At 39.2% G+C, this 27851-nt stretch overlaps 1 protein-coding gene, 2 long non-coding RNA genes and 7 other non-coding genes across 10 annotated transcripts in view; 3 read left to right on the top strand and 7 right to left on the bottom strand.

The window, feature by feature from the left end:
• The window catches only part of LOC138966286 (uncharacterized), a 470291-nt gene that overhangs the window by 410053 nt on the left and 32387 nt on the right, over positions 1–27851 (bottom strand). The window lies entirely within an intron of this gene.
• Positions 1415–6542, bottom strand: LOC138965816 (coiled-coil domain-containing protein 152-like). The gene is made up of 8 exons (XM_070337909.1): positions 6470–6542; positions 6094–6199; positions 4696–4764; positions 4241–4284; positions 3893–3995; positions 3079–3206; positions 2567–2656; positions 1415–2156 (listed from the first exon to the last, which is right to left on the bottom strand). Exons 1-8 carry the CDS (start codon positions 6527–6529, stop codon positions 1995–1997), a joined length of 762 nt encoding a protein of 253 aa, XP_070194010.1. The 5' UTR covers positions 6530–6542; the 3' UTR covers positions 1415–1994.
• Positions 13351–13432, top strand: Trnas-aga (transfer RNA serine (anticodon AGA)). Its single transcript has one exon. It is a non-coding gene; the product is annotated as a tRNA-Ser (tRNA).
• Trnas-aga (transfer RNA serine (anticodon AGA)) lies at positions 14492–14573 on the top strand. The gene has a single exon. It is a non-coding gene; the product is annotated as a tRNA-Ser (tRNA).
• On the top strand, positions 17573–17654 carry Trnas-aga (transfer RNA serine (anticodon AGA)). The gene has a single exon. It is a non-coding gene; the product is annotated as a tRNA-Ser (tRNA).
• Positions 18326–18406, bottom strand: Trnas-aga (transfer RNA serine (anticodon AGA)). The gene has a single exon. It is a non-coding gene; the product is annotated as a tRNA-Ser (tRNA).
• On the bottom strand, positions 19063–19144 carry Trnas-aga (transfer RNA serine (anticodon AGA)). Its single transcript has one exon. It is a non-coding gene; the product is annotated as a tRNA-Ser (tRNA).
• On the bottom strand, positions 20416–20497 carry Trnas-aga (transfer RNA serine (anticodon AGA)). Its single transcript has one exon. It is a non-coding gene; the product is annotated as a tRNA-Ser (tRNA).
• Trnas-aga (transfer RNA serine (anticodon AGA)) lies at positions 22401–22482 on the bottom strand. Its single transcript has one exon. It is a non-coding gene; the product is annotated as a tRNA-Ser (tRNA).
• Positions 24133–27611, bottom strand: LOC138965815 (uncharacterized). Its single transcript, XR_011455536.1, has 3 exons — positions 27534–27611; positions 25959–26037; positions 24133–24405 (listed from the first exon to the last, which is right to left on the bottom strand). It is a non-coding gene; the product is annotated as an uncharacterized lncRNA (long non-coding RNA).

Below are 27851 nucleotides of genomic sequence, written 5' to 3'. Positions count from 1 at the left end.
GTAGGTACGGACGCACAAACGTACGTACGCACGCATGTACATACGCACACACACTCACACGCACACACGCACGCACACACACACACACACACACACACACACACACACACACACACACACACACACACATAAAAAGGATTTATAGGTATCTGACAATTGGTAAATTAAGGGAAAATAAGTGTTGTTTTCTTCTTTTTTTAACTACGAAAGCCAGTACTGTACAGGCCTAGACAATACTGTAAATCCTAGTTCATTTTGAGTCGTCCATTCGTCTGGCTACCATTACTTAGACAGTGAAAGGTCGCTGCATCTTATCACCTGAATAGTCGCCTGACCTGTTCTGTACTTATCTCCGTTTTCACGTAAACAGCTAAGCATTGTCAAAATCACTCGCGAAATTATTCATGATTTTAACGGGGGGTAGTATTCAAAAGAGGAACAAGAGCACGAAGGCGACAGCCATTGGTAGTCATTTCCCAACACAAAAACAAATAAATCAATTCCATTACCAGAAAAACCGCCGGCAAAAATGTGCTCTTGCACGAGCGGGTCAACTGCGGGCAACCTTTTAAACATCAATATCGTCACAATCAAAACACGGGCACGGAATTTCTACCTCGAAGCGAAAGAACTATCGACATTGCGGTGATGATCTAAGCAAGGAGGAATGAAGAGATGAACTCGGGTGACCGATTCGTTGGGTGTTGGTAGCTGTCAGACACCTGTCCCCTGTAGGTGGTAACCATCTCATGACTTGCATTGAAAAGGTGTTCTATTTTGAACACGGCCACCCGCAGGTTAATTGTGAAAATTGCTTTACTACAGATTGTTGTTGAAAATGTCTACTAAAAGTTCCGGGAGAGTAGTTTAATTTAAGTTCATTTGCATTAAGATGTGTGTGTGTGTGGGGGGGGGGGGGAGGTAGCAGGTGACTGAGAGAGGTCGATGAAGACCGTGTTTGTGGACATATTTTATTTTTTTATATTTTACATTTAGTCAAGTCACGTTTTGGCTATATGTTTTTCAGATAGGCCAAGAATCGAGACGAGGGTGGTGGTGGTGGTGGTGGTGATGTGTGTGTGTGTGTGTGTGTGTGTGTGTGTGTGTGTGTGTGCTTGCGTGCGTGCGTGCGTGCGTGTGTGTATGTGCAGAGCGATTCCCGGAAAACTACTGGACTCAATGACACTTTTCATATAAATGTTTCCAGATGATATCCCCACCCGATGTTGTTTTTTCGGAATTTTGTTTTTATAAATGTCTTTGATGACGTCGTATCCGGCTTGTAAGAAAAGTTGAGTCGGCAGGGTGGCGATCGCATTTCTCAATCAAATTTATTGACATTCTTACAACGAAAATCATTCACATTACTGGCATTCCTTCTTGAACAACAAAATACGTGCAAAACACTTGTAAATGACGTTTACTTTTAATACATTAGTTTTTCATTTCAAAATTCAAATTGGCTATGCAGCAAGAGCAGGGACTGATACATTCTTGCAAGATGAAACAGACTGATTAGATTTCTGTAACAACATGGTTTAAATAAAGTACTATTTCTCCACTAAAAGTAACTCTCCAATAACAGCAACTCTTCAATAACAGTAATTGTCTAATAACAGTAACTCTCCAATAACAGCAACTCTTCAATAACAGTAATTGTCTAATAACAGTAACTCTCCAATAACAGCAACCTTTCAATAACAGTAATTGTCTAATAACAGTAACTCTCCGAACTCAGTAACTCATCAGTAACAGTAACGAAATAATAACAGTAAATCTCCAAAATTAGTAACTCTTCAGTAACTAACTGTCCAAAACAATCATAATCTCCAGTAACAGAAACTCTCCGATCACGAACAAACAGAATTACCCATATTAGTCCAGAATCTACTACGTTCACCTCTCTGAAACTTCAATTGACAAATCAGTCGAAACAGTTTCAGTCAAGCGGACCACTTGCTAAATGTATCTCCATGATTCAGAAGTCAACAGCGTCATTTTCTCTTGTTCCTGGTACTGAAGGCCGAGTTAAAGTGCGAGGGCTGGGGAACAGGACTTGCTTGAGGTCTGCTGTCTGTCTGTTCCTGTAGTTGTCTGATGTGCTGTTTCAGCGCTGCCACCTCTTCTTCGTGCGTCTTCTTCATGTGTTGGAGTTTCTATGAAGCATAAGTGAAAATAAAGAATGCGAGGTTGGTTGGTTTTTTTTACTAACGCCCTGTCACATTTTTTTAAATACGCACGCACGCACGCACGAACGCATACAAACAAACACGCTCACACAAGTAAGTACACGCACGCGCACACACATACATACACACATGCACGCACGCACGCACAAATACACACACACACACACACACACACACACACACACACACACACACACACACAGACGTACACACACACACACACTCAACCAAACACAGAACATTATCTCTCTGCGTCTGGCTGTCTCTCTCTCTCTCTCTCTCTCTCTCTCTCTCTCTCTCTCTCTCTCTCTCTCTCTCTCTCTCTCTCTCTCTCTCTCTCTCTCTCTCTCTCTCTCTTTCCCTCTCTCTCTCTCTACCTTTCTGAAAATATCTTGATTCGTGGCTTGCTGGTTGTTTTGAAGAATTTGCGACTTCTGCTTCTGAATTTTTGCCAGCTTATTTTCATACTGAAAGTAAAACACCGAATTAATATTTACAAAATTGTTAAAGGAACCGTACAGTTTAAATGTACAGTTTTATCCAATTGGTAAACATAAAAAACAGATAGACTGTTAACATTCCAAAATTCAGAATCAATACACAAGAACTGTAGGTTATTGGAACAGTAACTTATTGACAAAACAAAACATTGCATTTTCAGTACGTCGACCCAGTTGTCACAGACAGACAAAAACTTTTGGTACAATTAATGGTCGATAAAATTGTCGATAAATCTCGCATGCAATATGCTTATTTGAGTTTCGTTTTTGCGTGTAAAATAGCTAGTTGAAAAGAAGACGAGGAAGGGGAGGGGAAGTGAGAGACTTACGATACTGAAAGGTAAGCTGTTGCATTAATAGTAAGCTGCAACTAATCATCGAATACTTACTTCCATTGACAGGACAGTAATTTTATCCTCTTTCTCTGTCTGGGCAGTGGCGATAGCATCTTTAAACTGAGCAATGTCCTTCTTCTTCTCCTCGATCATCTCCTGCATGCGTTGTCGCTCCGCTGCAGCTAGTGCAGAAAGGTGAAGATAAAGTAATTTATCACCGCGAAGCCTCGTTTTGATAGTTGTGGCTGTTAAAATATATGGCCTATTCATCTCGCTCCTCGCAAAGAAACAAAAAGATGTATTATGCCTATTTTGTTAAAAGCGTGAGAACATTTCGAAAGAATGTGTTGACTGGTTGAAGGTTGGATATTATGAAGTCTCGCAGGTGTGCGGGCCGCTTCTGAAGGTTGTTAATTTACTCCAATACATTGTTTAGAGATATGAGTACGACAGAAAATTCAAGAAGTTGATTCTTAATAAGGTTCGATTTAGGATTGACTAATATTAAAACAAAAGTTTAGTCATTGGATCGTTTACTCATAGAAAAAACGAAAGTCACTATAATACGTCGAGCCAGTGGTATTTGAAGTGGACAGTCAAGCAAATAATAATTACACGTACAATCAAGAGAAAAACAACTGAGCTCAGTTCAGTGTTTCTCTTCGGTCTTAAGATGGCGAGAGCTAAAGACGGTAGGAATCACTAAATTTCATTATATTTTGAATTATTACAGTGTGTTTCACTCTTAACCACTGTATGTTTTTATAAACATTAGAAATATGTGCTGGCCTCTCTGTAGGTTACTTAAAATACATCGTACGCTGGGAATAAACGAAATTAGACAAACTTATTCCCTACATGTTCTCACCTGTCTTTTCTTTTGATTCAAGCATGAGGGCCAGCTTTTCTTCGTTTGCTTTTTGTTGTTGTTGGATTGTTCCTTCAAACTGCTCTTCTCTTGCTTTTAAGTCCTGCAAAACACTCGCACGCACACACGCACGCACACACGCACGAGAGAAAGTTTACAGCATAAATTGAACACTGCCAAAGAGGTGGGCGCAAAACATGTAACTTTGAACATTACAAAATGGTCCTATTCGTATATATTTCACTGTGACAATAGGAGTGAGATAGGCACGTTCAAATCTCCAAAAGAAGTGATCATAGATAAATGAAAAGCAGTTATTTTGGTCTTCGAAATACTTCTTACACCTACCTGTTCTAAGATGTTCATCTTTTCTTGCAGATCTCTGTTTCTTTCTGGAAACAAAATCAATGTTTTATTACTCGTTCAAATTAACAGCTGGTCTATCTGGTTGTATATAAAGTTACTAAATCGAATATAAATACTGGCCTATGAATCAAAAGTAAAAACTAAAAACATCAGTGTACCACACATAAATGTACATGAAAATACAATCTATCAATCACTCTTTCTGTCTTAGTCTCTCTGTCTCTTTCCCTCTCTGTGTCTGTTTGTCTCTGCTTGCCTGCCTGCCTGCCTGCCTGCCTGCCTGCCTGCCTGCCTGCCTCTGCCTCTGCCTCTGTCTCTGCCTCTGTCTCTCTCTCTCTCTCTCTCTCTCTCTCTCTCTCTCTCTCTCTCTCTCTCTCTCTCTCTCTCTCTCTCTCTCTCTCTCTCTATCTCTCTCTCTCCTTGCGTAAACAGTTTACCTTTTAAGACGTCAATCTCGGTGACCTGTTGATGGAAATTGCCGATCATTTCATGGAAGCTTTTTAGATCTGGAATGAAAATTGAACTTTATATCTGAATCCCAGATAATTTGAAAAAACTGATCATTTGTATCGCCGAATAACTTATTCATACCTTCTGACACGTCTCTACATACAAAAACAAAAGACCAAGAACACCTTTTTAACCTTCCAGTATCGATAAGCTAATCACAGGGGTAACTAAAGAATGAATCAACTATTTTAAGAAATTTGGCAGAATAAACAAAACCAGGTGTACTCTGCTTGAAACACGCACACACACACACACACACATACACACACACACACACACACACACACACACACACACACACACACGCACGCACGCACACACACACGCACAGACACACACACATATGGAAAGCCGTTTGGCTCATAACCATTACACGCGTAATAAAAAATAAATACACGCGTAATAAATGATTAATACGCGTGTAATAAATGATTAATGCGCGTGTAATTTATCTTTTTTCTTATGCTATGGAATAGCATAATGATTAAATACACGTGTAATAAATATTTCATACGCGTGTAAGAAATGATTATTACGCGTGTATTAATTATTTCTTACACGCGCATGAAATATTTATTACGCGTGTATTAAATATTTTTTACACGCGCATGAAATGATTATTACGCGTGTATTAATTATTTCTTACACGCGCATAAAATATTTATTACGCGTGTATTAAATATTTCTTACACGCGCATGAAATATTTATTACGCGTGTATTTAATCATTTCGTACACGTGTATGACATTTTTATTCCACGTGCATTTAATCATTTCTTACACGCGTATAAACTATTTCCTGCATGTGTATTTAATCATTTCTTACACGTGCATGAAATATTTATTACACGCGTATTTAATCATTTCTTACACGCGCATGAAATAGTTATTACACGCGTATTTAATCATTTCTTACACGCGTAAAAAATGATTATTACACGCGCATTAATCATTTATTACACGCGTATTAATCATTTATTACGCGTGTATTTATTTTTTATTACGCGTGTAATGGTTATGAGCCAAACGGCTTTCCATACACACGCACGCACGCACACACGCACACACACACACACACCGCGCAAGCGAGCACATGTCAACTTTAGGGGAGAGAGAGCGAGAGAGAGAGAGAGAGAGAGAGAGAGAGGGAGAGAGAGAAAGAGACAGACAGACAGACAGACAGACAGACAGACCGACAGACAGACAGACAGACAGACACAGACGGAGAGAGAAAGAGAGAGAAAGGGAGAGAGAGAGACAGGGACAGAGACAGAGAGACAGAGAGAAACTCAGAAAGAAAGAGAGACAGAGAGGGAGAGGGAGTACCTTTCTGAAGCTTTTCATTTGCTTTTTGAATCCTCTCGTTTTCTGACGTGTAACTGCTGAGTTTTTGAGCGTACTCATCTCTTTCCTTTGATACAGTAACATGGAGCTGAAACAATTTTTCTTTGAGTTTATCAATAATGTAGGAATACGTTTTGATTTACTGGAACGTTGGCATTTATAATCAAAAGATAAAATATCGATTTTCACTAAGCTCCTCTCAGATCTACAGCACCGACGAAGCGACTGAAAAAGATCACTTTCTGAACAAGAAAGAACATTCTTGCTAGCTCCAATTTCACATGAAGAATCCCGAAATGTAAGTGGCTGAATCGTACTTTTCTATTCATAGCAATAGTAAAAGTAAAGATTGGGTTACATTGTAAAATCTATCAAAAGAACCGAGAATTGCTGTCAGTTTGTTGTCCTCTGAGGCCATTGTATTTTGTCGTCTGCTCTTCTCATGCACGATTACTCTGGTTTCTTTTCGAGGAGACCTAATTGTCTCCCTTGAATTCAACACCATCTCTCTCTCTGTGGGTGAGGAATAAATCTCTCTCTCTCTCTCTCTCTCTCTCTCTCTCTCTCTCTCTCTCACTCTCTCTCTCTCTCTCTTCTCTCTCTCTCTCTCTCTCTCTCTCTCTCTCTCTCTCTCTTACGTTTGTATATATATGTATTTACTAGATGATTACCCGCTTCGCCGGGTACCTGCTTCGCCGGGAAGAAGTAGAGCCGAATATCTCTCTCTCTCTCTCTCTCTCTCTCTCTCTCTCTCTCTCTCTCTCTCTCTCTCTCTCTCTCTCTCTCTCTCTCTCCCTCTCTCTCTCTCTCCCCTAATTTACCGGAAAATGTTGATACAAATCAAGGAAAATGGAGCAATCTGGTGCATCCGGAAACCCCGGAACCCCCCCCCCCCCCCCCCCCCCCCCCTGGATCCGCCCCTGCTCAGTATTTATAAGATCCGTATTCAAGCATATGCATGTAGGCCTACTAGCGAATCCCTGGCAGTTTAACAAGTTAGAGTTTAACACGATGGCAAACATATCCAGCAAAACTAATTGAAATTGTTCGTTGATATACTGTGTACTTTGATTGAAAACGTGACTAATGATAACAAAAAGAAGAACTTACTGCATGCACAAGGAAAACGATAAAGTGTACTTAACGTCAGAATCAGATTTTCATTCAGTGACTCAAGCAATACTCTCGCTCTTTACAATTGTTAAAGGAAAGCAAGCAGAATAAACGCTTAACAAAATCCCACTTGATGTTGACGTAACTGGGATACAGGTTTGAAGCTTATTACATTTTCAACATACATGAATTACTGTACACATTCAGCAGCTGTGTGGCATCATCATAATGATCTTTGAAGGAGAGGAAGCTTATATATAAGATCTGATAAAAACTGGTAGTGATTTTTTTTATAAGAGAGAGAGAGAGAGAGAGAGAGAGAGAGAGAGAGAGAGAGAGAGAGAGAGAGAGAGAGAGAGAGAGAGAGAGAGAGAGAGAGAGAGAGAGAGAGAGAGAGAGAGAGAGAGATCAAATCAAATCAAATCAAATTTTATTTTACGAGGGTTGTGGCATAAGCAATATAAACGAGCTTGTTTTCAACCAGCCCTCGCCCAGAGAGGGACTATTCTAATCTTCTATATATATATATATATATATACGACTAGTGTCTGTCTGTCTGTCTGTCTGTCTGTCTGTCTGTCTGTCTGTCTGTCTGTCTGTCTGTTCGCGATGCACGGCCAAAGTTCTCGGTGGATCTTTTTCAAATTTGGACACCGTATTCAGCTACACCCCGGACACAACCTCATCGATGAGATATTTCAACACGTGCTCTCAGCGCGCAGCGCTGTGCGCGCTGAACCGATTTTTTTTAATTTTATTTTTATGTTGTCGGGATCCACTACCAGTAACTCTTCCTTATCTTCTCCAGTGTTTTCAGCCGCGATTATCTCCCTTCCTCCGTGTGGCGTCAATCCATATTCCCGTTACTACGTTACTGCACGTTACTATTTTTGGAAGGTCTCCAGTGTTTTGCGCGTTTATCTCCTTTCCTTCGTGCGCCGGCTACAGATCCCCAGACCCCCCTACGAGCCAGCCTTTGTCTTCTAAGCGACGGTTTCGGAAAGTAGTTGTGTAATTTGTTGGCTCAGGTTTCACCATATCGATCATTTATCCTTGTTTGATCCAAATTTGACTTCTTTAATTTACTATTTGGAAGGTGTATCAGGGCATAGATATAGTCTGTATAGATCTATGATCAGGGGAAGTTTCTTGGCTCAGATTGCTCCGTTTTCCTTGTTTTTATCGACATTTTCCGGAGGGGGGGAGGGGGGGTTGCATGCTCCCGGATCCCCCTTGGAGGTTCGAACGCTTCGCGCCCTCAACTAAACGCTTCGCTTCGTCAAATTGTCCCAAAAATAAATTGAATATCACATAGGCGTACATGTTTATCTCACGATAATGCCATTGAATTCAAGTTCTGTTTCAACCTACATATCAGCGACTTCAGACACAGAAGCAGGCATAAGATATTCATTTCCTAACGTAAGCTTTAAGTACAGGATCTGTCTAGCTGTCAATCAAACGTATCTTGTTTGTTGCACTGTTTCTGTTAGCATTCCGGCATATCCTGGCAACTGAACATCCCTGAAGTTTCAGAGGGGGTTACAAATTGCCCTTTCACCGGTCAAGTGTTGGTGAGAGATCATCTGTTCTAATATAACAGCGGAATTCGAAAGTGAGAGCGCGTGCCCTTTCACACAAGGTGATTTGTAAAGCAAGAACTGCTTGACCACATTGTGATGCTGTGGGTGAGGAATAAATCTCTCTCTCTCTCTCTCTCTCTCTCCCTCTCTCTCTCTCTCTCTCTCTCTCTCTCTCTCTCTCTCTCTCTCTCTCTCTCTCTCTCTCTCTCTCTCTCTCTCTCTCTCTCTCTCACGCACGCACGCACGCACACACACACACACACACACACACACATACACATACACACACACACACACACACACACACACACACACGCACAAACACACACACACACCCACACACACACCAGGGGCGGATTTGAGAGGGGGGGGTTACAGGGGTTCCGGACCCCCCCCCCCCCCCCCCGGCTGTCCCCCCCCCAAAAAAATATTTAATACTAACTTTAAAAGAAATAATGAGTGGCTGCTGACACCAGTTGATTATGTTTAAAATCAAGGATAAGCCATAAAAATTTAATGTTCATAAAATAGCTAAAACTCTTCAGCTTCAGGGGGGCTTCGCCTTGCCCCTGGACCCCAGGTTGTAACCCCCCCCCCCCCCCAACCCGCCCCACCACCCCCCCCCCCCCCCTCTGGCTTAACTGCTCCGCCCCTGCACACACACACACACACACAATCACGAAGAGTAACTTTTTCTAAGCTGTGAATTGACATGGCAGGGGAGAAAACCTCGCTTAGCAATAGAAATTTGTCGACAGTCAAAGTAGCCCCCCTTATTTTACGCTGGTTGATTGTGTGTGTGTGTGTGTGTGTGTGTCACTGTGAGTGTGTCACTGTGTGTGTGTTTGAGTACGTGCGTGCGTGTGTGCGTGCGTGCGTGCGAGTGTTTGAGTACGTGCATTCGTGCGTGCGTGTGTGTGTGTGTGTGTGTGTGTGTGTGTGTGTGTGTATAGAATATAGAATAGAATAGAATAGAATATATTTTATTGTCGGAACCAAATTGGTTATTGACACAAAGAGCGATTAAAACAATCTGAAATAAACTTTCCTAGACGAATTTGTATTCTGTCTTCGCAAAATACTTCACTAGGTTTATTGTTGGAATACTTTATATCTATATTTGATAGATCCTTTATAAAATCATTTCGCAGTTCAGTGAACTTTTGACATCCGTCTAGGAAGTGAATTTCATCTTCAATAACGTTACATTTATTACATAAACGATTTTCTCTTGGTATGTTATTATGTCTTCCAGTTTCAATTTTTAAAGAGTGTGTACTTGTCCTTAATTTACTCAGTAAATGTCTATGCTTGATATTTGTATTGCTTATAAGGTATGGCTGAACTTCGTATGTCTTGCATACAGAGGAATAAAATTTCAGCCTTGGACGACCTTCACATTTAATTTTCTCCCAAAACTTTATGTAGTGAATCCTTAACTTTTCTTGTATGGCGTTTTGTAGTTTACCGATGTCAAATGTATATTGATTAAGCCATACATGTTTAAAACCTATTTTGTACAAAAGCTCTTTGATGAAAGTTAGCCACGGATTTTTTGGCGCTTGGTTTAACATTTCTTCATATATTTGATGAATAAGTGATTTATTCTCCGTTTTCAAAATATGTGCCCAATACGATATGCTTTGTGATAACATGTTTAGTCCTAAAGGAAATCTTCCTATTTCTGCTAAAACTGGAATCCACATGGCTTTTTTGTGCACACCAAGAATAAATCTACAAAATTTAACATGGACAGATTCGTGAAGACATTCATTCGAAATACATCTTTCAAAAAAGTTTTCAATGTCATTGGTATCGTTTTTGCTCGTGAACATGTAAGGGAACCAAATTTCTGCTCCATATGTTAAAATGGGGTTAACCAATGAATCAAATAAATGAAATATTGTATCTATTTGCACATTTTCATTTCTAAATGTTTTTCGAAGAGAATATGCTGCTTTATTTCCTTGTTTACTTAAATGTTCTTGCGCCAAAGTTAGTTTACCATTTTGATTAAATATCATGCCTAAATATTTGTATTGGTCGGTTGTTTTGATTATATTTTCACCGCATTTGAATATTGTCTTTATTTTGGGGGTTATTTTGCAAAAAAACACCATCTGAGTTTTATCTTTATTAATTTCTAATCCCCATTTATGACAATACATGTCTAAATAATCCAATTTTTGTTGTATGCCCACCTTTGTCTTTGATAACATAACCATGTCATCGGCATATAATAAAAATGATATTTTATCGTTTGAGTTAATTTTGATAGAAGGTGAATCAAAATCTGGCATATCTTTAACTATGTCATTTATAAATATATTAAACAAAGTTGGACTGAGGGTATTTCCTTGATGTACTCCCTTTTTAACTGTTATGTCATGGGAATATCCATTTATCATTTGTGTGCACACAGTTGTATTGTTGTACATGTTTTCTATTATTTTATAACATTTTCCTCTGATTCCAACCTTACGTAACTTAAATAACAGGGCTTCATGCCAAACATTATCAAACGCCTTTTGGAGATCAACAAAACAAGCATAAAGTCTTCCATTTTTTACCTTTATAATATCATCTACTATTTTCTTTAAAATGAATATTTGATCGCTAGTTCTGTATCCTTTACGAAATCCTGCTTGTTCTTTTATCAAAATGTTGTTTTTTTCAAGGTATTGTGCCATTCTTGAATTTATTATTTTGCAAAATAATTTACTTAAATTGCTACTTAAGGTTATACCTCTATAGTTTCCTGGATCTATTGGGTCTCCCTTTTTATATATTGCTACACTTATTCCAGTTTTCCATTCTTTAGGATAGTTTCCGGTTTTCAAAATCATATTAAAAATATCTTTTAATATTTTGATAGTGTGATTTAGACTAGCCTTTATGATTTCATTAGTAATTTTATCTTTACCTGGCGATTTCTTTGGTTTTAGTAATTTGCATTCTTGTCATATTTCTTTTTCTGTTATTGGATCGTCTAACATAGGTATATTATCATTATTTTCCATTTTACTTAGTTCTTCTGCAATTGTTTTCTTTCTTTCTTCTGTGACTTTAGTTTCCATGCTTATTAATTTTTCTAAATGATTCATCCATTTCATTGGATTTACTGTATATGTTGTGTTATTGTTACCGTCTCCCATAGATCTTAACTCTTTCAATGTTTTCCATAGTTCATTGGGGTCGTTGTTGAAATCATTATTTAATTTTGTTACTAGTTTATTCTTTAAAATATTTTTCTTTTTCTTTATGTTTGAGTTATATCTTTTTCGTATAGCGTAATATTTTTGACATAAGTTTTTATCATAAGGGCGTCTATTTAATGCATTTAATAACGATTTTAATTCTCTTCTCTGTAAATAGCATTCTTTGTCAAACCACCTTTTGTTTTTATGTATGTATGTGTGTGTGTGTGTGTGTGTGTGTGTGTGTGTGTGTGTGTGTGTGTGTGTGTGTGTGTATGTGTGTGTGTGTGTGTGTGTGTGTGTGTGTGTGTGTGTGTGTGTGTGTGTGTGTGTGTGTGTGTGCGTGTGCCCGCGCAAGATTGCTTCTGTATTCCCAGAATACAATTTTGATGCTTGAAGCTCAGAAGTTTTCATATATTCAGTACACATATTCCGAAATAAGTAGCTTATCCCAAAGCAGTTTTCTCAGTGTAAATTGTAATTCACTTACTTGTCTTTATCGTTCACCTTCTTCTCAAGGTGTTATTCAAAACACAAACATGTTCAAACTATGCAGATGGTATTTCAGGCTGCGGTAAGCAACACAAGCAACGTCAGTTTGTTTGTTTGTTTGCTTAACGCCCAGCCGACCACGAAGGGCCATATCAGGGCGGTGCTGCTTTGACACACAAGACAGAAGTCGCAGCACAGGCTTCATGTCTCACCCAGTCACATTATTCTGACACCGGACCAACCAGTCCTAGCACTAACCCCATAATGCCAGACGCCAGGCGGAGCAGCCACTAGATTGCCAATTTTAAAGTCTCAGGCCAAAAATAAAATAGTCTGTTTACGTTATCCCGACCGACCCTATTTTTTCGCGCGACCCTAGACTTTTTTTTTTTGTATTTGGGGGAGAAAATAAACATTAAAAAAATTGAAATTAAAAAAAAAAAGTTTTTTGGCAAAATAACTTAAAAATATGTTTTTTTGGAGAAAATAAAAATTAAATAAATAAAAAAATCCCGACCTACCGACCCTATTTTTTTTGTTGCCTATGTTACCGTAAACAGACTATATTTTTTATTTGGCCTTAGGTATGACCCGGCCGGAGTTCGAACCCACGACCTCCCGATCACGGGGAGGACGCCTTACCACTAGGCCAACGTCAGTCTAAAACAATCAGTACTATAGACATATCAGTTCAAGCCGTCGAGTGTCCTGTCGCCATGTCTACTGGGTAATACGAAGACTGTTTTCTTCGCACTGTGAGGATCAATAAAGACCGATAAAAAAAATGGATAAGCTGATTAAACGTGCTTGTGAGAAACGTTTACGTTGTTATACACTACATTTGCTATCACGGAGTCGTCGTGGCCGAGTTGTTAAGGCGATAGACTAGAAATCTATAGGGGTCTCCCCGCATAGGTTCGAATCCTGTCGACGACGTTTTTGATTTTTTTTCTCCAATCTATAAATTCTTCACAACAACAACAACAACAAAACGATCATAAAAAATAAAGAATCATACAATGTTTAAAGCACATCAGAAAACCAAGTATTTTTCTGATGCGTAATTCAAACATCTCGTTTATTAACCTACTTTGCTAATAAACGAAGACATGTTTTAAGGCAAGGCAATATTATTTCAAAAGCTGTACGGTATTCACAACGTAAAATATAAATTAAAGAGCCCAAACAAAACAATGTATGAACGATAATAAGACGCATCACTTTAAAAAAAAAAAAAAAAAAAAAAAAAAACGATACACTAGAAATCCTTTGGGGTTTCCCCGCACAGGTTCGAATCCTGTCGACGACGTTTTTGATTTATTTTCTACTCAAATCAAACATGTTCTTTACGTCCCGACAGAACTTCTTTTTTTTCTGCTTCTTTTATTTTTGTTGGAGTAATTGAAATCGAACACACAATTTTATTTGCATGTATCTGCTTATGGGGACGTTTGGTGGGTATGGATGTTGCTGTTTCACGGTAAAATGAGTTAAGTAGTTAAATTGGTTTTTTTCTCAAAAATTCAACAAAAAAAAGCATTTAAATGTCAGGCCTCAAACAAATAAACAACAACAACAGAACGAAACAGAAAACGAACACAAAAAATAAAGAAGCATATAAAGTGTAAAGCACATCAGAAAACAAAGTGGGTTTTTTCTGATACGTTCTTCTAACATCTGCTTTATTATCTCAATTTATTTTCTCAAGATCTTATTCAGGTATTCAAACAACAAAAATGTTCAAACTAGGCAGATCGTATTTAAGGCTGTGGTTATATAGCAACACAAGCAACGTCAGTCCAAAACAATCAGCATCTACCAATCAGTTGAAGCCGCCGAGTGTCCTGTTTACATAATGATTGTCCACTAGGTTATACGAAGTCATTTTTCATGTCACGATATGGATCAATAAAGACCGATAAGCTGATTAAACGTGCTAGTACGAAACGTTTGCTCTGTTATAGAGTGCAAACCAGGTGCATTTGCCATCACGGAGTCGTCGTGGCCGAGTGGTTAAGGCGATAGACTAGAAATCTGTTGGGGTCTCCCCGCACAGGTTCGAATCCTGTCGACGACGTTTTTGATTTTTGTTCTTCTCCAGTCAACTACAGAACTTCTTTTAGTCTTCTCTTTTTACATTTAGTCAAGTTTTTACTAAATGTTTTAACATAGAGGGGGGAATCGAGACGAGGGTGTATGTGTGTGTGTGTGTGTGTGTGTGTGTGTGTCTGTCTGTGTGTGTGTGTAGAGCGATTCAGACTAAACTACTGGGCCGATCTTTATGAAATTTGACATGAAAGTTCCTGGGTATGATATCCCCCGGACGTTTTTTTCATTTTTTCGATAAATACCTTTGATGACGTCATATCCGGCTTTTTTAAAAGTTGAGGCGGCACTGTCACACCCTCATTTTTCTATTAAATTGATTGAAATGTTGGCAAAGCAATCTTCGACAAAGGCCGGGGTTTGCTATTGCATTTCAGCTTGGTGGCTTAAAAACTAATGAGTGAGTTTGGTCATTAAAAATCGGAAACTTCTAATTAAAATTATTTTTTTATTAAACGATCCAAAAACAATTTCATCTTATTCTTCGTCATTTTCTGATTCCAAAAACATATACAGATGTTATATTTGGATTAAAAATAATCTCTGAAAATTAAAAATATAACAATTATGATCAAAATTAAATTTCCGAAATCGTTTTAAAAACTATTTCATCTTATTCCTTGTCGGTTCCTGATTCCAAAAACATATAGATATGATATCTTTGGATTACAAACACGCTCAGAAAGTTAAAACGCAGAGAGGTACAGTAAAGCGTGCTATGAAGCACAGCGCAATCGCTTCCGCGCCAAACAGGCTCGTCACTTTCACTGCCTTTTGCACTAGTGGCGGACTACGTTCAGTTTCATTCTGTGAGTTCCACAGCTTGACTAAATGTAGTAATTTCGCCTTACGCGACTTGTTTTTTGTTAGAGTAATTGAAATCGAACACACACCGTTACAGGGGCGGAGCAGTTAAGCCCGAGGGGGGTCTGGGGGGCAAAGCCCCCCTGAAGCTGAACAAATTTAGTTATCTTATAAACAATTTGTGGCTTATCCTTGATTTTAAACATGATCAACTGGTGTCAGCAGCCACTCATTATTTCTTTTAATGTTAGTATTAAATAATGTCAATTTATCTTCCATGATGTCTGCTCCCGACATCATACAGTATGGTTAGAAGAAAGACATGTCGCATGGGAGTGTCAGTTAAAACTGTACAAACATGATACTGATTAAACAATTAACTCTCCCCGGCTTTACAGACAGAAACAACAACATAATTCACAAACAGTTGGGTTTTTTTTTTTACAGCCGAGGGCGGGGGGGTTCCGGAACCCCTGTAACCACCCCCCTAATCCGCCCCCGCGTTATATACTTTTATCTACTTATGAGGACGTTTTGTAGGTATGGATGTTGCAGATTGATGGTACAATTAGTTAATTAATTTAATTCTTTTTTTTCGAAAATTAAAAAAAAAATGCTTTTAAATGTCAGCCCTCAAACAAACAAACAAAAAACAACATAATTAAACAAAAAACTAACACAAAAAGTAAAGAAGCATTCAATTCGTAAAGCACATCAGAAAACGAAGTATTTTTTTTACAAGTTCTTCAAAAATCTGCTTTAATATCTCTATTTTCTTCTCAAGATTTTATTCAGGTTTTCAAAAAAACGACAATGTTCAAACCAAGCAGATCGCTTTGCAGGCAGTGAAAAGCAACATAAGCAACGTCAGTCCTAAACAATCCGTATGGACCAATCAGTGGAAGCCGTCGAGTGTCCCGTCTACAAAGGTCTATACAGTGCAGTGGACCCCCCCCCCCCCCCCCTCCTAAGACCCCCACAATTTACACTTCCTTCATTTAAAGACCTTGTATTTTAATTTTGTTGGTTCATAAGCTCTGTAAATGTACCTCCATTTTAAGACTCACTCCTTTTTAAGACCTGATTTCCTCAGAGTTTCGAAGGTCTTAAAAAGGCGACTGTACTGGTACTACGGAGATTTAAGAAACGAAACGTTGGGACGTTTCGTTTTGAAGTTGTGGTAAACGTCATTATTTCGGGGGTCTCTCGCTGGAAAGGTGAAGGTCAAGTGAAACGGAACGTGGAACGTCAAAACGCAGTCACGTTTTCCACCCCCAAAAAACGAACAATATTTCGTCAACTTTTGTGAGTATTTTTGCACACTAACAGTTTTATTTGTTGGCCATTTTATGCATTGCTAGATTCATCAACCCTTTCACAGTCTTTCAGCGCTGAGAATGTGTTCATTGGAGGTAGACAACTGTTGTGAACTGAAATATTTTGAAGGGTGCTGATCCTGGTACATTTATCCAACTTCATGGTGAGAAAGCAAATGGCGAAGCAGAAGTAGGTCATCGCATCGAATTTTTATTCTGGCTTCGTATGTGATCAGGTGCATGAATTGAAAAATGTGAAGCTCTTGTGCGTGCAATGCGAGTATGTCAATCCTTTATTGACTCGTGGAGTTGAAATTATGCCATGCCCAGTCAGCGGATCATATCCTGCCATGCCCGGCCTTTCATTCCGAAACGAAACGTGAATACATCTAAATCTTGTCTGCGGCCTATGCCGTCTCGTTACACGTTCCGTTTCGCGGGGTGACTCATTCACCAAACGAAACGAGCTGCAAAACGAAACGTGCTGTTTCTTAAATCTCGCTAATACGAAGTCTTTTTCGTTCTTCTAACATCTGCTTTATTATCTCAATTTTTCTCTCAAGATCTTATTCAGGTATTCAAACAGCAAAAATGTTCAAACTAGGCAGATCGTATTTAAGGCTGTGGTTATATAGCAACGCAAGCAACGTCAGTCCAAAACAATCAGCATCCACTAATCAGTTGAAGCCGCCGAATGTCCTGTTTACATAATGATTGTCCACTAGGTGATGCGAAGTCATATTTCATGTCACGATAGGGATCAATAAAGACCGATAAGCTAATTAAACGTGCTAGTAGGAAACGTTTGCTCTGTTATAAAATGCAAATCAGGTGCAGTTGACATCACGGAGTCGTCGTGGCCGAGTGGTTAAGGCGATAGACTAGAAATCTATTGGGGTCTCCCCGCACAGGTTCGAATCCTGTCGACGACGTTTTTGATTTTTTTCTCCAATCTATAAGTTCTTTACAACAAACAACAACAACAACAACAACACAAAAACGGTCATTAAAAATAAAGAAGCATACAATGTTTCAAGCACATCAGAAAACGAGTTTTGTTTCTGATAGGTAATTCAAACATCTCGTTTATTAACCTACTTTGCTAATTAACGAAGACATGTTTTAAGGCAAGGCAATATTATTTCAAAAGCTGTACGGTATTCACAACAACGTAAAATATAAATTAAAGACCCCAAACAAAACAATGTTATATGTATGAACGATAATAAGACGCATCACTTTAAAAAAAAAAACCCACATAAATACAACGACCGGAGTTGCACAAATTAATTGACTAAATGGAAAGCGATTTTATTCAGGTATTCAATAAACGAAAATTTTCAAACTAGGCAGATCGTATTAAATGTCAGGCACCTGATTTGCACTTTATAACAGAGCAAACGTTTCCTACTAGCACGTTTAATCAGCTTATCGGTCTTTATTGATCCCTATCGTGACATGAAATATGACTTCGTATACATGCAAATAAAATTGTGTGTTCGATTTCAATTACTCCAACAAAAATAAAAGAAGCAGAAAAAAAAGAAGTTCTGTCGGGATGTAAAGAACATGTATTTGATTTGAGTAGAAAATAAATCAAAAACGTCGTCGACAGGATTCGAACCTGTGCGGGGAACCACAATGGATTTCTAGTGTATCGCCTTAACCCCTCGGCCACGACGACACGTGAAACCCCGAGCACTTAGTTTGACCAGAATTATAAGAGAGTAAACGTTTCACACTAGCACGTTTAATCAGCTGATCGGTCTTTATTCATCCTCATCATGCAATGAAATAGGACTTTGTATCACCCCGTAGACATTATGTAGACAGGACACTTGACTAGTGCTTCGACTTATTGGTCTTTACGGATTGTTTAGGAATGATGTTTTGCTATGTTGCTTACCACAGCCTGAAATACGATCCGCCTAGTTTGAACATTTTCGTTTATTGAATACCTGAATAAAATCGCTTTCCATTTAGTCAATTAATTTTAGCAACTCAGGTTGTATCTACGTTTTTATTTTTTTTTTATTTTTTTTTTTTAAGTGATGCGTCTTATTATCGTTCATACATTGTTTTGTTTGGGCTCTTTAATTTATGTTTTACGTTGTTGTGAATACCGAATAGCTTTTTAAATAATATTGCCTTGCCTTAAAACATGTCTTCGTTTATTAGCAAAGTAGGTTAATAAACGAGATGTTTGAGTTACGCATCAGAAAAATACTTTGTTTTCTGATGTGCTGTAAACATTGTCTGATTCTTTATTTTTTATGATCGGTTTGTTGTTGTTGTTGTTTGTTGTGAAGAACTTATAGATTGGAGAAAAAAAATCAAAAACGTCGTCGACAGGATTCGAATCTTTGCGGGGGGACCCCAATTGATTTCTAGTCTATCGCCTTAACCACTCGGCCATGACGACTCCGTGATGGGAGAAAATGTAAGTTTTACGCCCTCACGGCAAAGCCATTAGGGGCATGTTACTCTGGAAAACCCGGCTTTGTATGAGACTCCGTGATAGCAAATGCACCTGGTTTATGTAGCGTATAACAACGTAAACGTTTCTCACCAGCACGTTTAATCAGCTTATCCATTTTTTTTATCGGTCTTTATTTGATCCTCACCGTGCGAAGAAAAAAGTCTTCGTTTTACCCAGTAGACATAATTGTACCTGCTTTAGTCACTATCTATTAATAACCAATACCTGTCCATCACGACCACCTAACACGATCCGAAATAACTCACTTAACTATAATGAGCATAACTTTTGATCGCGCGAGTGTCGGTGTGTGTGTGTGTGTGTGTGTGTGCGTGTGTGTGTGTGCGTGCGTGCGTGCGTGCGTGCGTGCGTGCGTGTGTGTGTGTGTGTGTGTGTGTGTGTGTGTGTGTGTGCGTGCCGTGCGTGCGTGCGTACGTGTGTGGGTGTGTGTGTGTGTGTGCGTGTGCGTGCGTGCGTGCGTGCGTGTGTGTGTGTGTGCGTACGTGCGTGCGTGCGTGTGTGTGTGTGTGTGTGAGAGTGTGTGTGTGAGAGGGAGGGAGGGATGGCCGATTTGTCCTTCGGTGGGGATAAGCAGTGTCTTGAGTGGTTGATGACTGTGCCGAGGGCATTGCACTTCTACTTCATTTGGTGGGTTGTTTTCTTCTCTCACTTTCTCCAGCATTTGATCTATCTTTATATACATTGTTGTTTCTTTTGTCTTAACATTTTATTGTGGGTTTTGTGGTTTTGTTCTAGCTTTGTTTGTGTCAAAAAAGATTGTTTGGGACTCGTTCTTGCGCTTGCTACTGTTGTGTCGACAACAAGATAACAAAGGTTAACAAAAATGTGTGGGCTTTGCTGTCACTCAAACACTTGTTAGAACAAAGAATCAAACCATTCGGTTTTATAGTGCGCCCATGTATGAATAAAAATTGTTTAAACTTATGTTAACACGAAATTATATATTCAAAAGTATTTTTAAATAAAATAAAATGTAAGTAGCATAGCTACTATTTCTTCCCGAAAAGAGAAAAGGTTGATTAACGTTTACTCTTTAAATATTTGATAATACGTCTTGTGTGTTTGAAAAACAACGAAACAATTAAATCAAGCTTTGAACAATCGAAAAAGCGTTATATTACAGTCACGAATACTGGAGCGTTTATCCGTAGTTATGAACACTTTGAGGCGTCAAAAAACAAAACAAAAATATACGTCGTCGACAGGATTCGAACCTGTGCGGGGAGACCCCAATAGATTTCTAGTCTATCGCCTTAACCACTCGGCCACGACGACCGCTTGCAGTACGGCACACTCCATAAGTCCTATTTCGCAGGGTATACCGTTTTCATACAAGCGATGTTTATTCAGGGTATTGGTCTTTGTTGTCACTCACACACTGATAGCCTAAAGGCTTACGTCTCTTTCCCCTGCTAGGTGTCTTACTCTTTACTGGGTTTACTTTGACTCTGATTTTGATCCACATAGTTCTAAAGTATTATTAGTAATGTTATGTCCGAGCTCACAATTGTATTATTCTCCAACTGCGTAGGGCACGTGATATAAGCGTTCGCTTGAGTTCGTGTCCCTATTATTTCTCGTTTTATTATTGTGCCATGTTCAATTTAACAAAACCTTGTTTAAACCAAAGGCTTATAATGTTATTTATCCTACATACGTGAGAGAGACACCCGTGAGATAATAATAGTTCAAATCACACGTGTGTATATCATGTAAATTAGGTAATGTCAAGCAAGTCTGGCAGGGACCTGTTTTTCCACTGATTATGATGCCAAAGTCACCGAGACAAACGTCATTATAGAAGCAAAAATTGCGCTCGCTAATTACCCTCGATAAAATCTTTAGAACTAACACGTCACGCCACACTTTCAGAGTGACGTTTCTTTGCTTTGACGTAATAGATTGTACAAGGCTTCAGAAGAGATCGACTCGAGGTTCCAAAACAAGCGTCTTCAATTTATCTGCCTCGACTGCAAGACATTTTCAGTAAAATTATTATTAAGGAGATTTCTATAGCGCATAACTAAAAGCACTAAAAATACACGTAAGTACAGTATGTAGGATAAACAGAATACTACATGGCTTGCTGCGTCGTACCAGATTTACACTCGTTGCTCTTTCAAATAGTGAACAGCTCGCTTTTGCTCGCAGTTCAATATTAAAAAAAAAAAAACTCGTGTAAATCTGGTACGACACAGCAAGCCATGTAGTATTCTCTATGTATCGACTGAACATTGGATGTTCCTTCTTTGAGCCATGTGACGTCAGAGTCCGACTGAAAAATATGTTGGCGGCTAGCCGAGACTACAAAATAGTGCATGTTTGTGCAAGTTCAATCGTTAAAACAATAAAAGGAATTCAACCGAAATCGATCAATACATAAATGTTATTTGTGATTTTGACCAAAATATGACATTTTACACATATCTCGACATTCATTGCTCACCTCGACCGCACGGGTGGTCTCGGGGGAACAACTGACTGCTTCGATCTGGGTAAAATATCATATTTTGATCAAAATACAAATAACTTAGAAATTATATACAGAGGCCTCTTAATGATACGGATGAGACGAAAAACCGAGGTCCCTTCGTGTACACTACATTGGAGTGTGCACGTTAAAGATCCCACGATTGACAAAAGAGTCTTTCCTGGCAAAATTGTATAGGCATAGATAAAAATGTCCACCAAAATACCCGTGTGACTTGGAATTAGGCCGTGAAAAGTAGGATATGCGCCAAAATGGCTGCGATCTGCTGGCCGATGTGAATGCGTGATGTATTGTGTAAAAAATTCCATTTCACACGGCATAATTAAATCCCTTCGCCTTGAATATCTGCGCGATATAAATTGCATAAAATAAAAATAAAAAAAATAAAAAATAAATCCCTGCGCTTAGAACTGTACCCACGGAATACGCGCGATATAAGCCTCATATTGATTGATTGATTGATTTGTTTATAACCAATTCATGTTCATGATGACTACCCAACTCGATCACCAATAAATTACCTGACTATAATGAGCATAACTTTCGTTCGCGTGTCAGTGTGTGCGTTCGTGTTTGTTTGATTGTGTGTTTTGCCACTACCGCAGGCCGAAAGATGTTGCCTTTTCTTGTGGTTATTCGTAGAACTTTATGAACACTTTGAGGCGTTAAAAACAAAACACAAAAATACGTCGTCGACAGGATTCGAACCTGTGCGGGGAGACCCCAATAGATTTCTAGTCTATCGCCTTAACCACTCGGCCACGACGACCTCTGGTCATGTTGCACACTCGATAAGTTCTATGTCGCAGGGAACACTTTTTATTTCAGCATGTTTAATCAGTGTATTAGTCTTTGTTGTCACTCGCACACCGATAAAGGTTTACTATTATACAAAATAGTATCCACATGGAAAAACTTAAATGTGCAGAAGTTCATACGGCAACGCAATCTTGTTTCTTTTTCTTGTGGTGGTCGAATGATTAGCTGGTGGTTACTGATTATGTTTCAAAAAGTGTTGAGGTGGAAAAGTACGATGTCTTGTGATTGAACGAATTCCGGACATAACTCTGACGGGTTTGTTTGGGTTGGGAAAGAGTGAATACTCTTGCTTTTATCATGAGGCAAGCTTTCTACACGCGCTTCTTGTCCACGTGTTTCAGACACACTCCTTGCTATTGAATGGGCTATAATGTTACGTGGGAAAGTTTGACTCACTAAAACTCATTCAAAACCCATTCAAACCTGAGAAGAGGTATTTCAGAACATCGTCTATTAAAGCCACCCTCCGCCTCCCGTAAACCATCTGTTTCTGATCACAGAGCTCCCCGAGCCTTTACATACAGTACACACATACTTCCTTTTGAACGTCTGCCGTTTGGGAACATCCTGGCTGCTTTCCGTTGAGAGTGAGGCATTTTTCAAAGAAATATTTTGTGCCGATAGTACCATGTGAATCGGACGCCTCGTTATGGTGCTGAACTTAACTTTTATCTAAATAATACATTAACAGTTTGTGAGACAAACATTGTTAAAACACGAAAGAATTCTTTTATCATCAAGACAAAGTTAGTTCAGTTCGAAGTTTGAAATGTTTGAAAGTAGGGAGCCCGGATGTATGTCAAGCGCGGTGGATGAGTGAGTTAAATTGACTGGTGCGTGTAAATTGCAGCTCTTTTCAGTTGATGACGGGGAAGTAGGCTACTGAAAGCGATACAACTTTCCCCTTTTTAAGATGCTGGTCGACTGAGATTTCAAACATGTTATACTGTTTGTTGCTGTGCCTGTCTAGTTTGAGTATTGCGCGCATACAAACCTACGTCCGCAATAGGGCGACTATCACATCAAAGTAGCTGCATCTTACCATTGCCAAAGTAGACGAATGTTCCGCAAACCGCTACAGTTTCTTTGAAGACACCGCCCCTCTGTTTTGTGTCACTATCAGTCATTTGTTGTTGTTTTTAGATTCAGAGGTGCACAATAACATACTTGTGCAGATATAGAACAGGATTGAAAGGGCAAACCACTCAATTCGTAAAACTCGAATCATATAACCCATATCTTGTCCTCAAGAGGCGAAATATTTAGCCTGCATGTAGGACATAAAGCATTCTCTCTTCCTTGTGGTTTACGCGCGCTAAATAGCAATTCAAGAGATGTAAATGGAGCAATCTGGTGCAATCTGAGCCGTTATTTTTTCTTTATTTTCAAATGTATTTATTTATTTCATTATTCGAAAAAAAAGTCTTCATTTTTGTGACAAAATGTTTTGGTCTTTTAATGTTGTTGAATGCTATAGTAAGTGTGCCTCATAAGATTAGTATTGCTGTTTTAGTGACAGATGTCATCGTTCTGTAAACCTCATGTGAGGCGGAGTGGGGCTTAAAAGGTGAACTAAACACAAAAGAAAAAGTTAAACTGGTTTCAAAATGCTTGAATTTTATTAGATACTGTCGACGATGACCCCAACATTGGGCGTGCAGTTTTCAGCGTAGCAAAACCTACATTGAAGATCGTGAGGTCAAGGTCACAACAGATGTTCAGCCGCTGATGTTTGAACACGTGCACGAAGCCTGTCCGTTGTGCTCTACCAATCGGATGCTGTGATTCGTTTCAAGGCAGCAGAACACCCTGTGGCCGTCTCTGGCTGTTTCCGGGGCGTTTGCGCAGACGTCGTGACCCTCAGTGCAAGCAACTAAAGTGAAAGCAATAAATAAAACAAAAATTGAAAGGCACAAGAAGCAACATTTGCTCAGAGGTTGTTAAGGGTGTGATTCTCCAACACGAACAGTGTTGAACAAAAGAGGACAGTTTTCGTGTGGTTGATGCTCGTGAAAAATTACCCTTCATTCTGTACATGCTTAGGTACTTATCAAGAGTTACAATATTTAACCACTGTAAAGCCTGTATTCTTCGCGAAGCTGCCCGCTTTAGCACTGAGTTTTCGTTAAAATGACTTCGCGAAGTCTTCGCGAAGTCGACTTCGGGCTCAATTACGGACTGCCTTTAGGCTCGAAACAACTCTGGTCGTGCCTTGAAAAACCTTGAAACAAAAGTCTTGCATCGAACAGGACGTTCTTTCATGCTCAGGGCTGTTGCTTGGGTTTAATTTCTATGTCAGATTAGCTTAAATGGCCACAATAGCTGGCAATTTTTTATGTTTAAAGCAGTTCTTTGCATCACCTTTACACACAGTGAACAAATGTGGATGGATCTGGACGGATGTGGACGGCAAAGTTTTTGGCGATTTTAAAGAGAATCTTAAACAAATGAGACAGAGCTTGACGGGCGCTGTGGCGGGGTGGTAAGACGTCGGCCTCTTAATCGGAAGGTCGAGGGTTCGAATCCCGGCCGCTGTCGCCTGGTGGGTTAAGTGTGGAGATTTTTCCGATCTCCCAGGTCAACTTATGTGCAGACCTGCTAGTGGCTTATCCCCCTTCGTGTGTACACACAAGCACAAGACCAAGTGCGCACGGAAAAGATCCTGTAATCCATGTCAGAGTTCGGTGGGTTATAGAAACACGAAAATACCCAGCATGCTTCCTCCCAAAGCGGCGTATGGCTGCCTAAATGGCGGGGTAAAAACGGTCATACACGTAAAATTCCACTCGTGCAAAAACACGAGTGTACGTGGGAGTCTAAGCCCATGAACGAAGAAGAAGAAGAAGAGACAGAGCGCTCTTTAACGATCTGACAAACAAAGGGAAGTAAGCGCTTAATTCTCTTTGTTTATCAGATTTAAAATAAGTCTTGGTGTTCTACCGACTGCGGACGTAAAACATCATCCCTTATGCTATATAATCCTTGCACGTTTTTAAACAACGAGGTTGTAGTGACGTCCCTGCCACTAGGTATGTTTGGTTTAGATACTGCTTAAATCAACAATTAAACAGCACAATTACACAGGATAAACGTTTTAAAATCAACAACAAGATACATCGATATCTGATATCTATTACTTACTTACTTGCTGCCCGTTATGCCGGTTGGTATGTAGGGCAGCAACATTTGATATCTATACGGTTAACATCAATCCTCGGTGCTTTCTGTGCAAAGTTGGTCCAAATCATGACTTTATTTTTTTAAAAGCCATCAGTGTCTTTTTCTAAACTATATATCTGATATCTATAGTAAACATCAATCCTCGATGCTTTCTGTGCAGATTAGGTACTAATTATGAATTAATTTCTTAAAAAGCCACCAGTGTCTTTTTCTAAAAAAAAAATTTTTTAACGAAACTTGACGTACCTTGAGCATAGCTGCAGACCAAAAGGCCAAGAAAAGCCAGGAGAATAAGGCAGGACTTCATGATGTCACGTGAATGATTCTGGAAGGATGGTATGTAAACAGCGTAATAATATTTTGACATTGGATGGCGGTGTCCTTCTTATTATGTTTTATATGGCATTCTTCCTTCAAATAAGCTTTATTGGCTTGATTTTTTCATTTGATTTGTTTCCAAGTTTACAAAGTGTTTCAGTTCTACTCTGCTTTTTGGTCGTTGTGTGTGTGTGTGTGTGTGTGTGTGTGTGTGTGTGTGTGTGTGTGTGTGTGTGTGTGTGTGTGCGCGCGTGCGTGCGTGCGTGTGTGCGTGTATGTGTGTGTGTGTGTGTCTGACTGTCTGTGTGTCTGTCTGAAGCGTGCTAGGTGATTTGCTGAGCAATGCTTAAGAAAGACTGAATTGACAGGATGTCTGCCTGTCTGCCTGTTGTATCTGGGTTATTCCAGAGCTGTGTACTAGGCGAATCCATCTTACGAAAGTGATATTTCTTTACTTAACTGAGACATTTAAACCATATATACATTGATTTCATTAATAAATACTGGTTTCATAAATTTATATCCTTGGCCTGCAGAGAAATGATTAGAAATCTTGCACATTTTGTTTTTCTATGTTCAGTAAATTACAAGGGTTTGAAAGTACATCACCTCCGTAATACGGAAACCAAAGATTCTTCTATAGATTTGAATACTAACAAGTACACACACACAAAAAAGACAATAGTATATACTGTGCTTTTGCATGTCTGTATCCTTATCTAACTGGGTCGTTACTGATAAAAGTAAAGAGAATACATTCTAGTTGCAATTTAATATGCGTTATAATTATTTAAAGAACTGAAAATGCATATATATAACAAACTAGATGATTACCCGCTTCGCCGGGTACCGGCTTCGCCGGGAAGAAGTAGAGCCGAATACCAGGCTGCGCAGCCGGCGCACGAAGGAAAGGAGATAAACGCGCAAAACACTGGAGACCTTCTAAAAATAGTAACGTGCAATGACCTTCTAAAAATAGTAACGTAGTAACGGGAATATGGATTGACGCCACACGGAGGAAGGGAGATAATCGCGGCTGAAAACACTGGAGAAGATAAAGAAGAGTTACTGGTAGTGGATCCCGACCAAAAAAACAAAAAAAAATTGGTTCAGCGCGCACAGCGCTGCGCGCTGAGAGCACGTGTTGAAATATCTCATCGATGAGGTTGTGTCCGGGGTGTAGCTGAATACGGACTCCAAATTTGAAAAAGATCCACCGAGAACTTTGGCCGTGCATCGCGGACACACACACACACACACACACACACACACACACACACACACACACACAGACAGACAGACAGACACAAGTCGTATATAGATGGTACACAGTTCCGGAGAATAACCCATATACGCCTGTCTTTAGCTATGTATGACTGTGTGTGCTGTTTCAAAACAATTTATTTGTTTATTTATCTATTTAATTATATATTTATGTTATTATCCATTGCTGAATATTTCGAACGATTAGCAGTGAATAACAAAAAAGACAGTGAAACTTACATGCAGCTGATCGAAGCAAGGACAGAAGACTAAAACCTTTTTGCTCTACTGCGAATTTATACTGACGGAATCAATTGCTTATCAAAACGAAACAAAAATGGAGAGAAAAATAACATAATGGTACGTGGTTACCCAGTTTTTGAAAACGAGGTCATTCGCCTACAGATACACGATGTTTTTGCGATTTTTTATTATTTTTTTTGGGGGGGGGGGGGGGGGGGGCGAGGGCGAAATTGCTTTGTTGCATTATTTTAAATGTACAACATTGCAAGAAAGTGCGTCAGTTTCAAAGAAATGTCTGCCAGTTTAGAAAACGCA

Source organism: Littorina saxatilis, linkage group LG5 (assembly GCF_037325665.1).
Source record: "Littorina saxatilis isolate snail1 linkage group LG5, US_GU_Lsax_2.0, whole genome shotgun sequence".
Lineage (NCBI taxonomy): Eukaryota > Metazoa > Mollusca > Gastropoda > Littorinimorpha > Littorinidae > Littorina > Littorina saxatilis.
Note: the sequence above shows the minus strand (reverse complement) of the source record. Positions and strands in the feature narration are given on the sequence as shown.